This window comes from Rhopilema esculentum, chromosome 16 (assembly GCF_057945365.1).
Source record: "Rhopilema esculentum isolate cy_ngs chromosome 16, ASM5794536v1, whole genome shotgun sequence".
Lineage (NCBI taxonomy): Eukaryota > Metazoa > Cnidaria > Scyphozoa > Rhizostomeae > Rhizostomatidae > Rhopilema > Rhopilema esculentum.
In genome coordinates, this window is record NC_142830.1 from 13680400 (window position 1) to 13693316 (window position 12917).

The 12917-nt window shown below is 33.7% G+C and overlaps 1 protein-coding gene across 1 annotated transcript; it reads right to left on the bottom strand.

Moving 5' to 3' along the window:
• Positions 1-1703: 1703 nt before the first annotated feature.
• On the bottom strand, positions 1704-3835 carry LOC135682488 (UDP-D-glucose 4,6-dehydratase). The gene has a single exon (XM_065197403.2). It carries the CDS (start codon positions 3569-3571, stop codon positions 2270-2272), a length of 1302 nt encoding a protein of 433 aa, XP_065053475.2. The 5' UTR covers positions 3572-3835; the 3' UTR covers positions 1704-2269.
• Between the last annotated feature and the right edge of the window lie 9082 nt (positions 3836-12917).

Sequence of the window (12917 nt, forward strand, 5' to 3'; positions counted from 1 at the left end):
TGGTTGTCTCGTCTCATTGGTCGATAATTATCAGGTACTGTACCTTAGGTTCATCGTTTCTATGATAAAATTAACATTGGTACATACGAGGTCCTGGAAAAGTTAATCATTACTTAAAAACAGTTATAGAAGCTATTTGCATGTTCAAAATCTTGAAAAAAAATTTTAATATTTTTCCATCATGTTGACAACGCATATTAGGGTCTTAGTTAGTTCGTTAGTTGGTTAGTTAGTTAGTTAGTTACCTAGTTAGTTAGTTAGTTACCTAGTTAGTTAGTTAGTTAGTTAGTTAGTTAGTTAGTTAGTTAGTTAGCTAGTTAGCTAGATAGTTAGTTAGTTAGTTACCTAGTTAGTTAGTTAGTTAGTTAGTTAGTTAGTTAGTTAGTTAGTTAGTTAGTTAGTTAGTTAGTTAGTTAGTTAGTTAGTTAGTTAGTTAGCTAGTAAGTTAGCTAGTTAGCTAGATAGTTAGTTAGTTAGTTAGCTAGTTAGTTAGCTAGTTAGTTAGTTAGTTAGCTAGTTAGTTAGCTAGTTAGCTAGTTAGCTAGTTAGTTAGTTAGTTAGTTAGCTAGTTAGTTAGCTAGTTAGCTAGTTAGCTAGTTAGTTAGTTAGTTAGTTAGTTAGTTAGTTAGTTAGTTAGTTAGTTAGTTAGTTAGCTAGTTAGTTACCTAGTTAGTTAGTTAGTTAGTTAGTTAGCTAGTTAGTTAGCTAGTTAGCTAGATAGTTAGTTAGTTAGTTACCTAGTTAGTTAGTTAGTTAGTTAGTTAGTTAGTTAGTTAGTTAGTTAGTTAGCTAGTTAGCTAGTTAGCTAGTTAGCTAGTTAGCTAGTTAGTTAGTTAGTTAGTTAGCTAGTTAGTTAGCTAGTTAGCTAGTTAGCTAGTTAGTTAGTTAGTTAGTTAGTTAGTTAGTTAGTTAGTTAGTTAGTTAGTTAGCTAGTTAGTTACCTAGTTAGTTAGTTAGTTAGTTAGTTAGCTAGTTAGTTAGCTAGTTAGCTAGATAGTTAGTTAGTTAGTTACCTAGTTAGTTAGTTAGTTAGTTAGTTAGTTAGTTAGTTAGTTAGTTAGTTAGTTAGTTAGTTAGTTAGCTAGTAAGTTAGCTAGTTAGCTAGATAGTTAGTTAGTTAGTTAGCTAGTTAGTTAGCTAGTTAGTTAGTTAGTTAGCTAGTTAGTTAGCTAGTTAGCTAGTTAGCTAGTTAGTTAGTTAGTTAGTTAGCTAGTTAGTTAGCTAGTTAGCTAGTTAGCTAGTTAGTTAGTTAGTTAGTTAGTTAGTTAGTTAGTTAGTTAGTTAGTTAGTTAGTTAGTTAGTTAGTTAGTTAGTTAGTTAGTTAGTTAGTTAGCTAGTTAGCTAGATAGTTAGTTAGTTAGTTAGCTAGTTAGTTAGCTAGTTTGCTAGATAGTTAGTTAGTTAGTTAGCTAGTTAGTTAGTTAGTTAGTTAGTTAGTTAGTTAGTTAGTTAGTTAGTTAGTTAGTTAGCTAGTTAGTTAGCTAGTTTGCTAGATAGTTAGTTAGTTAGTTAGCTAGTTAGTTAGTTAGTTAGTTAGTTAGTTAGCTAGTTAGCTAGTTAGCTAGATAGTTAGTTAGTTAGTTAGCTAGTTAGTTAGCTAGTTAGCTAGTTAGCTAGTTAGTTAGTTAGTTAGTTAGTTAGTTAGTTAGTTAGTTAGTTAGTTAGTTAGTTTGTTAGTTAGTTAGTTAGTTAGTTAGTTAGCTAACTCTGGATCAGAATAAAAAGTCGAACTTCCAAATTTGCCCCTTTTACAAATCTTTGTGCATTGCTCTAAATTGAGAAGATTTGGTAAGGTGACAATTCAAAGAAGAAGCTTCTAAAGTTTCAAAACATAGCGCTTGGATAATAGAATGCCAAACTGATTATTTACAAAACCATGATGCCTGTTCGTAATAGCTTTAAGATATTTGTAAGTATATTCTATCACGAATTAACAAAATCGACATGTAAATAGTGTATTTTTTGTCTCGGTTATAGCGAATTGTTCGCAAAAAACAGCAAAATTCGTTTGAGATTTAATGGCACATTTGTGTACATATGAATTCCGTTTTTACCACATTGATTCTTTGAAATGGCTGCAAGACTTTTCCAAAAATTTCTTAGGCTACGTAGCAATCAAATTTTAAGCAAGTCTAAGTGCTTGTGAGTGCTATTTAAGTTGATATCTCCTTATATTTTGTTGAAAGATATATTTACAGTCTCCAGTAAACACTAGTTCACCTTTTGTTCATGGCCTATCGCAAGTCCATGCTAACATTTCAAAAACACTTCATGGCCTATCGCATGTTTCTTTGTCACAATGCTCCTTCACAACGGACATGCCCTTCCTGTTAATATAGTCTCCATTCCCGGCACCCTTTTCTCCTTCTTCGATCTTCGGTTGTTCCGGGTCAAATTCCAGGCCAAGATCAATTCCCTCGAGAACTGCAGGACCATATGCATCAACCAGCGTTCGTTCCAGAATATCGTCATCTTGCATCTCTTCAATCAAGATGTCTTCAACAAAACCTGCAAGCATTATTTCTCTTTCCTTAACAAACACTGGATCCAACATGGCGTCTTCGTTGAAACTGAACGTTTCATTCAATGCCACATCCAATGGAGTCGGTTCCCAGTTGATCAAATTTTTCGCCAGAGAGGTATCTAGAGGGCCAAGGTCTGTAGTAGGAAACCTATACCAGGCATTGGTATCACTGGTATTAAGCAATAAATCTCCTACGTCAAGGTATTTTGATATTCCCCTGAGGAGATACCGGAGGGTCAGTGGCTCGTTCATTGCTAGATTTAAAGTTTTGTCGTGGATTTCTTTCCCACTTTTTAGAACTTCAATAATAGCCTTTGCAACATCCTTTGAATAAACAAAGCTGAATGTTTTGTTTTCAATTCCTTCTGGCAAATGTATTGGTAAGTTCAACGCCTTATGTAGTTTCACCCAGACTTGATACGTCCAGAGCCGACTTGTCGTGTCACGTGGTCCTATTGCATCCGCCAATCGCAGTATTACATATGGAAAGCCACCTCTTTCCCGTTGTTCTTTCAAAGCTTCTTCGCATGCAAGCTTTTGATCGCCATATTTACTATTACCTGCAAGCTTGTCTCTCAATGTTCGTTCTTCTGGCCTTATTCCGTCCTTTTCAGTAGTCCGGTTTTTGTGTGTCTTCTCGCAGACTTCGTAGATTGCATCTGTGCTTATGTAAATATATAGGGATGTCTTTCCCCTTAACGCGTCGATCATTGACTCCATTTGCATGGGGGTATACGCGCTAAAGTCGATAACTGCATCGTATTTGCCGGACTTTGCTAGCGTCGGACAGGTTTTGCGGATTAGTGTGTCCCTGTCACAGATAATTCTGTGTTTAACATACGCATCAATTCGCTTGTCGGAATCGAAATATTTGTTACCTCGATTCAGAATCGTAACCTCATAATCATTGTCCATTAAGTTTTCAACGGTTTCGCTGCCTAAAAACCCGTTGCCTCCAAGCACGAGAACCCTTTTTGGGACAGCGTCTTCTGCTGTCGTTTCACAAACGTAAAGAAAAATTGAAGCGATAGCAAGAATTCTCTTCATATCTCCTGTCAGCTTGTACCCGAACTAAACTTAGAATGTCATTGCAAAACCGAATCGTGTAGATTGATGTATTCACAGCTTTGTATATGATGTTTAAAGAGCTGTTGCCACGGGCCTATCATTAATTCGTACGTTAACCAAGCTACCTTTTCAATGTACACCAGACTGGCAACTGCATAAATAAAACGATATTGCAAACAATGCATTAATCGATGCAATTCTTTGCGCAAGATGAATCGATCCAAACGAATAACGTGTCTTTGACTAATGTTGAATTTGATTCCAGCATTTTTGTGAAATTCTTTGACATATAGGTACAACATATGTAAAACAAGAAGATGATGTTTTACATTCTATCATATATTAGAATTGTCTTATTTATATTATGTGATTTTATCAAAGTGCTAAAAACTTGTTTGCTGAACGCCAACTTGTGACCGATATGAGTGATCAAAATCGCTGTCTAGAGGTTACTTTAACATTAACTTCTCAAAATGCTAAGAATTAAGCCTCAATTTCTATCTGCAGTTTAAAGATTTTTGTGATTACAACCGAGGGGCAAATCACTCTTGAAAATGGTGTACGAGATTAATAATCAATAGTGATTGATTCGTGATTAAATCAATTTTGTGTGTGATTAATTTGATTTTTAGTGATAAAGTGATTAATTTGTTTATTAATTTTTGATTCTTTAGAAACTGAATCATAGATTCAAAAGTGCTCTCAAATAATTTCATGCTCAATAAACGTCGTCAACGATTTTGCAACATACTATGCAACCAAAGTCATTTTTCATACGATTTTGCAAGAAAAGGAGCAAAAGTTTAATAACATTAGCAACTAAAAACAGAGATATCTTTTCTGAACAGCAGCATATGCAAAAGATTAAATCAGTCTTATGGGTTGGTGACAGTGAAGTGAAAAATAGTGAAAAGTTGTTGATCACTTTGAATGAGACATTAAGACAAATGCATGTGCTCTCTTCTGTTGGCTGTTACTTTTGATTTAAGAATTTGAATATGCATCAAAAAAATCGATCTTTCCTGAACATTAGCATTAGCAACATGGAAGCAAATAGCCTGAAGTGAAAAACAGGGAGGAGTTGTTGATCACTTTGAATGAGACATTAAGACAATTGCATGTGCTCTCTTCTGTGGGCTGTTACTTTTGCTATAAGAATTTGAATATGCATCAAAAAAAATCTATCTTCACTGAGCAATAGCATTAGCAACATGAATCCAAATAGCCCGGAATGAAAAAAAAGTGAACAGTTGTTGAACACCTTGTGAAAGACATTAAGACAAATGCATGTGCTCTGTTCTCTGCCCTCGCAATTGATGTCGCTATTGGGAAATTAAACTATCATTTCTGAAACTTTCACCGATATAAAAAATTACGAGTTCCAGAAATATGGAACTTGATTATCAAACTTTATCTGTCGAAATTACAAGAATCTGACAAATCATTTCAAATCCGGAACAGTCAGCAATGGGTGAAAAATGACTGCTATCTGGCGTGGTTTTAGGTCGGATCAACTTCAGTGGCATTTGGGCAACAAAAACAGCAATGGTTGTTTCGGTGACCCCGGCATCATAATGAGGCCTTCAATTTTGCTCCATTGCAGGGTACTTATTGAAGCTTGTTGTTTTCGCGCGTATGTTTGCAGATTTTCCAACGTGTTCGTGAAAAGATTGGAAAAGTGTGAATGGGAAATTCTAAATATTGAATTTTTCAATAGCAAATCCGGATAAAAGTGGGCAAGGATTCTAATATTTGTTTTATGTAACTTTTGTGATTAATGTTATACTTTGTGATTAATTCGTTTTTTTATTAATGTGATTAATTTGTGATTAAAGTGTGATTATTCTTGAGAGCGTACGTGATTTTAAGCAGTGATTTGCCCCTCGAATACAACTATCAGGGTTAGATATTTTTTAGATACCTGTGGTCTGGTAGGATTAATCTTCCTCTATAACAAAAAATATTCATCGCTTTTACGTAATCGCTACAAGACAAACTGCAAGTTTGCGTAGAAGAAATACGCTTAATTGCCAGTCCATAAATGTGGCAGCATTCGTAGACTGGCAGATACAACTTCGAATTGTTCTTAGAACTTAGAATACACCAAAAACATGGACATGTCGGCCTATGTTGAATCTATCGTTTTACGAGAGACCGGTAAACAGCATTCTTCAAAAGAGAAATAATTAAGAGAAAAGTTGCTTTTATTGACAAAATAACTCGCTTTTGATACGCCGACATGAATTAAAACGTAAATTTTTGATACTTGAATTTTATTGCTTTTGTAATTAAAGAGGAAAATGCAAAAACACAACTGCAATGCTAATCTCAAAAGTGCATTAAAACCAGAAAAAATATTTTGATTTTCAAACTGTATATTAAGGACTTAATATTACAAATGATGGTAATGAAAATAAAAAAGCAATTTTTTTTAAAAACACTTTGTAAAGAAATCAACGTGCTATTATGTGAGATTTTTTATGAATGTGCAACTCAAAGCTGATTTCCAGAATAATTAAGTCGTTATTTTCATCATTTTTATAGAAAACTGTTCTACTTCCTTGAATAATCAAAGTCATAATTCTCGTTGTTCTTTTTATTTATAAAAAAATCATTAAAATCAGAATCTCTCTAATCTTCATAAAATATTATCAAATCATCAGTTTGATTCTTCAGTTGTGTATCAGCTTCTCTGACCACAATGCCGAAGGAAGGATTGTATTGACAAATACCTCAACCTTAAGCTTTAAACCGATCACAAATGGAAGCCTAAGACAAATTATGGTGAAGCTAATCACAAAAAAGCGAATAGGCACGACATGATAAATGCAAAATCCTGGCATATCTCAGTTGGTATCAACCTGCAGCCTCTCTTGAACATCCTTTATAAATGCACTATTCAATGAACATTTCCCAAATTCTTTAAAAAGATACAGCTTTACTTGCTAATAAGAATAAGATTCTCTCAATAGAAAAAATTATAGACTATTCAGTCTACTAACACCACCTTCTAAGATGTTCAGAGTTACAAATTTCCCCATTACTTGAAGAAAAATTTTCTAAATGTCATGTGCGCGCTCTTTTTGGAACTGGTCTTCGACGTCAGAACAAGTCGCCCGACGCTTAGGAACCCAGGGTATTTTCTCGGGAGGAGGGGTACCTTAATAGGTTTTGAGTTACAGGGAAGTGCCATTATTTAGAGGTATCTTTTCATTTGAGAAGTGCGGAATTATAGGCCTTCCTTTTTTAAATTTGTGCGAAATTATGGGTGCCATTTGAAGAAACATGCAGGATTTTTGGGACAATTTTTGGAAAATATTGCTTGATGATTTTGTTGTGCCTTGAAAAATGTGTATTGCTTTATGGAACTATAGGTATAGTTTTCAACATGTTCGCAGAATTATGAGTCACTTTTTTCAGATATTTGCGGAATTATGGGTCCAAATTTTGAACCAAGCTAACACGTTACCGTCCAAAACTAGGCTTAGTTAACCCCCTTCCCCTAGTCTTCTTTAGATTTATCGACAGTGGCGTAGATAGAGGGAGATCAAGGAGGCGAAAAACTCCCCAGTAAGGCTAAACTGCCATTTTGTCGGAAAATTCCTAATGTTGTTGGAAAAAAGGCTGGTTTTCTGTTTCTTGTATCAAAGCGTTACATTTTAAAAAAAAAGAAGATAATGATTTCTTCCATTGTTCGGATTAAATTGGAGAGGTGAAATGATTTCTGTAAATCAGATATGGCATTCACTTATCTTTTATAAGAATAATTTCAAATTGGTCAAAAGCTAAGAGCAAGTTAAGAGTAAACTAAAGTTTGATAAAAAGTAATTTTGTGCAAAATTTTGAAACCCCTTAAAAATATACTTTATAAAAGAGAGTTTTGCCATCAAGGGTGCTTTGTTCTCAAACTTGGCGGCAAGTAAAATACTTCAATTCACTTGTTAATTTAAAAATGAGTGTAGCATCCTTTCGTTTAGGCTAACAAGTAGCTGCCTTCCAACTGGCAGTTTTCAAAGATGATGTGTGTTTTCAGCACTACAAGGAATATCTTTCAAAATTCACGGTTTTGGGAGTCAAAAAGATTTATTTGAAAATTGCTATACCCGAAGGTCGCTTTTCAAACCTTGCGTGCACTTCTGTTAACAGAGAAACTGTTATCGAAATTGATTTAAGATATTTCCAAATACCTTTTCTTAAGGATAAGACTAGAAATGTATTTTTGCAGTTTCAAAAATCAATGAAACCTGACTTTGTATTATTGATAAAAATTTATTTTCTGATTTAGTTCAGTTCTATTGTCTTTATGTTATGTTGTTAGATTTTTGTCAGAAAATCTACATTCATTCTACCTTCTTTTAGTAAAACTACATGCCTCTGATAAAGAATCTCTTTTATTCATACAAGATTATCTGTCTAACAGAAAGCAAAGAATCTGGAGCGGGCAAACGTAGACATGGAGTACCACATGGATCGACACTTTGACCTATTCTCTTTATTTTTATCTTTGAAGGCATTTATAGAATAATGCTGTTAAGATTGGTTGAAATCAAATAAAATTGTACATAATCCCTCTAAATTGCGAGCTGTTACAACCAGCAGCAAAGATAAATGCACAGGTCAATTTTAAGTTGACAATGCATTTACAATTAAAACAAAGAAACATTTTATTAAATGAGAATTTTAAACTTGAAGGTCATGTCGAAAAAATCTATAAAAAGGAACTAAGCAGTTGAAATTCTCTGAAACGGGTTATGGTGATTAGCAGGATTAGCAAGATGTATGAGCGACAGAAAGAAGAAGATAATTGTAAATTCATTTGTGCTATGTCATTTCAATTATTGCCCATTTTTATTGATGTTCTGTGGCAAAGAAAGTCAGGAAAGTTAACGAGAGGATATTAAGACTATGCTAATATGACTCGAAAGTAATAATAATAATAATAAACCTTATTTATACAGGTTAACTTGCTCAGCAAAATAATTTGCTGCCATCAACCAAGGACCTGTTAACCTAGTGTTCCTAAAATATTTTGAAATAATAAGTTTATATTATTTACAATACAATAGTCTAAATATGTTTTACAAATATGTTTAGAATATGTTTTACAAAAAAAACAAGCAATGATTAAGTCTAAAGAAAAATAATTTGAAGTATTCTCTCCAATCACCTCAAATCAGTTAGAATTTTGGGGACCTGAAGTTTATAAAACACTCAGTTGATGAAGGGCCACTTCCCACCGAAAGGAACAGGTCACAATCTTCGACGCAAAACCCTCTTGACATTACAGAACTACCAACAATAGTATCAGATCATTAAGTTTTCAAGGGCCTAAAATATATAATTCACTCCCAAAATTAATAATGAAAGCCAAACGTATTTGACCAAATCTTGGTTTCTTAAAAAAGGGCGCAAGCTCTTTCTGCAGTAAGTGATGCCTTATGACATCCCTTAAAATTGCTTATGTTAGTCTTAATTAGTGTACGTTCACTAATATAAAAATTACATTTGATAATTTATACAGAAAACAATGCAAATTGGTCAGGTCGGGTCCTCGAATGACGTTTTCATCAATTCAATGACGTGCCGTGTCTTAATGACAGTGTGATGGGGGCAAATACCACCCACACTCCGCAACTAATGCTACTGCTGCCATTGAGCTACGATGGAATTATTCGAGCATAACCTTTGATTTACGGATCATCAATAAATGCTTTGTACTTGCTATGCAGGCCTGGATTTCTTGATAGCTTTCCTTTTTAAAAATTTCAGACGTTACGATGCAAAGCAACAATTGTTTTTGTGACATAGATGAGAGTTCTTCAAAGGTATTGCATGGTGGCAGTGGTGAAAATTTGCTGTGTCTTCCAACTTTAAAAGAATAAAAAATACTAACAAGTATAAAATCTTGACACCATCTCCTCGTTTCTTCGGCAATTATAACATGAAAATTAATTTTTCAAAATGTGTGACTCTAACAGCACAAGCGTTATTGTCTTTCTGAACTTTTCAACATTGCAATTCGTACTACAATCCTGGTCAAAGTGGATGAGACAATGTGCAATTTTTGCAATTTTTGAAATTTTTTCTACTTTACGTTGTCCCTGCATATTCCAATCAACCTCCGCCCGAATCAATGCTGGATTTGTAATCATTTTGGCTCCAAAAGTACGCATTCAACATTGAATCAGGAGAAGAGGAAAAGTTATTGTTTAAAGGAAAATGAAAACCTCAAGTTCGAGTGAAAAGTCTCAACCATTTTAGTGGGGGACTCAAGGTACTACATATTTTGTTGCAAAAACAATCAACGGACAGTTCCGGAATGACACCTTTCTGGTTGCTTTTGCTCAGTCTTGCCTTGTAAATGTAAACCCATACTAAAAAGTTGCAAACAACCTGTGTAACTGAGAGATTTGTCATTGTAGTCTAACAAAATTGAAATAGAAACATTTCGTCATTATTATCCTGCAAGACCCAATGAAAAACTAGGCATTGAAAAAAGTCTCAGCTGCAACGCTAACAGCAAGTCTGAGAAATATGCCACGCTCATACAAGTTTTCATTTCATCTTCATTGCATTGTCAAATAATTTAAGAATGGTGGTCTTTCAGCAAATGCTGGTTTACAAGGGACCCTCCATTTATTTTACAGTATATTCATTAAAACAAAGCTATTATTTAGAAATAATTTGCAATATAAAACAAAGCAAAACTAATTTGCAATATATTGAAAGGAGAAGTAAATTTTTATGTTGTTTTGGTTTTGAAAACCTGCAGGTAAGATGCCTGCTTAATTTGGACGGTAAAAGCATTCCATATGTCTTTATACCTCTGAAAGAGAACGTCAGTTAAAGTCAGATTCGTTTGTCAATCATTCGGTCAGCTCTTCCCCATCAGGTTTATGTGGCACTTCTTGATAAATTCCAGCAATTGTCACTCCTTTTCTATTGACCATCACCTAAACTGCTATCTCATCTCCAATCTTCAAGAATTTTGTCTCATCTCGCACCACATATTTCTTTTAAACTAAAGCAAAATTTTCTGAGACGTAGATTCAGTACATTTTTAACTTTCAAAATTTTAAGTGCTTTTTCTTGCTTGATTCTTTTTTACTGCGATTGTAATAGTTCTATCTTGTGAAAGCAGGCCAGTTAGTTATAATTTTCTATGCGATAAAGAGTGTTTTATCATCATCTTATCGTCTTATTCAAAATTGGCAACTTAAATGACATATATAAGATACTTATTTAAGCCAACAAATGATTAAAAGTACTAAAAATATGAAAAACTAAAACCACAAGTAAATATAATTACAAAATTCATAAAATCAATGTTACAAAATTAATTGCTTAAATAAATATAATGAAAAAACATGAGTCGATCTAATTACAAAATTTATAGAATCTTGATTTATTAAAGACGTTTCCATCAGCAATAAATTGACAATTATTTGACATTTACTTTGCTCCCAGGATCTCATTTATTTATTCATTGTTGGTTTTTTTATTAGGTCAGGAAAACGTTTTGTTGGTGTTATTATTCTTGTGTGTCTTTAGCTGATAGGCTGTTGTAATTAGTTAGGACAAAAATTTAATGTACTTTCAGGCAGGGAATTGATATTTACATACATATGTATTGATATGCTGTGGTGATTTTAAGAGGTAAAGTTTTGTAAGAAGAGTAGCCGAGTGTAGCCGTTTTCTCCTTGTATGTGGAAAGTGCTGACGAAAGAAGTAGGGTTCGCTTCCATTCGCTCCTTGCTAGTTTTCTCTGCTTATAGTCAATTCGCGATATAGCGTGAGCTATTGTCTTTTTTTCTAGTCAATTACGTAAACTTGCTATTTACTGTATTACTGTTTTTAACTGTATTTAACTGTAAGCCTGTTATATAGCACATCGCAAACAGTATATACAAAACAACAGCAAACGGAGTCGGGGAATGCATTGTATCCGAAGTCTGACATATTTCCAAAGTTTAGATCTGTTATCCAATCTTTTTGCAGATTTTTATTTTTCTTTCGTTTGAAGAAGACCTCTTATTTATTTGACAGTTTCAGTATAATTATTTGCTGCATGTACTAAAGGATGTATTTAGAAATTCTGTTCGTTAATGTAATGTTTCAATCATTTTCTATGAAACAAGTCATTGCTTCAATCTTTTCTCAATATTTTTATCTGCTACTCTGATACCATTTCTGCTGCGTTCATGCAAAAGGGAGTGGCATACCTAGATGGATTGTTTGGGTCCAATAAAACAATAATCTTATTTAATGCTCTGACATTAGGATCCATCTAAAATATGTAATCAATTTAATAACTTTTTTAACGATGTTGCTAGGGATATCACAAAGAAGATTCCAAAAAATCTAAAGTTTCCATTATCTTATCTCACTAAACCTACTCAAAGCTCCTCCTTTGTTTTCCCTTGCACATCTAAATAGAGTTTCAGAAGTCATCTCATTTAAGGAAAACCCAGATTGTTCCAAAAACTATAATGGCGACATGTTTCGGATAATTGGCAAAGCCCAATCGTCGTTCCACCTAGCAGTTTTGGAATCTATCTACATAAGCACGAAAAACCGCTACTGTGTAGACAAAAAAAGTTCGTTTACACCTTAGGACTCTGATTGGCACTGATTGGTCAACTTATACAGTCATGTGCTCGTGTTTCTGATTGGCTTATTTCGATCCACAATTGGGTATATATATTTCCTAGCGTAGAGTTTTCGATCTATGTTCTGACGTTTTAAACTTTGAAGAGGATCAGACGAAAAGCTTTAGTTTACTAAATGTTTGCTTTTTTCAAAGCCATTTTCAAGTTTTGTACCACTAAAAGATTGTTTTCAATTAAGTTACTAAAATTCTAGACCTCTACATTTCTGTTGATTTATCCACTTTAAGAAATGAATCCTTTGAAAAAGACATTTTCCCTGACAACCTTCAAATAGCGAATGTCATCCCTGTAATTAAATAAAGTCTCTCTACCAAAAAATAATCTACAAACCGTTTTCCCTTCTGTCAATTTTTTGGTGAATTATTTGAAAATTTAATTCATAAGCACCTCTGCCTCTATAGATTTCTTGAGGCATGTTAAATCATGTTTAAATGACAAGAAACAATTTGTTTTGGAAAATGGAGGTTTAATTTCCATATGTAACATCGCGTGTGGTGTTCCTCAGGGATCAATGCTAGGTCTCTTTCTATTTCTATAATGCTAGGTCTCTTATTTGCTGATGATACCAGTATTTACTTTGATAAGCAAAACAGTAAATAAAGAACTTAAGAAAGTTAAAAATTTGTGGATTGTATATGATAAACTTGCATCAAATA

Coding starts and splice junctions, on each gene's coding strand:
- LOC135682488 (XM_065197403.2), bottom strand. CDS start 3,571: ATGAAGAGAATTCTTGCTATCGCTTCAATTTTTCTTTACGTTTGTGAA.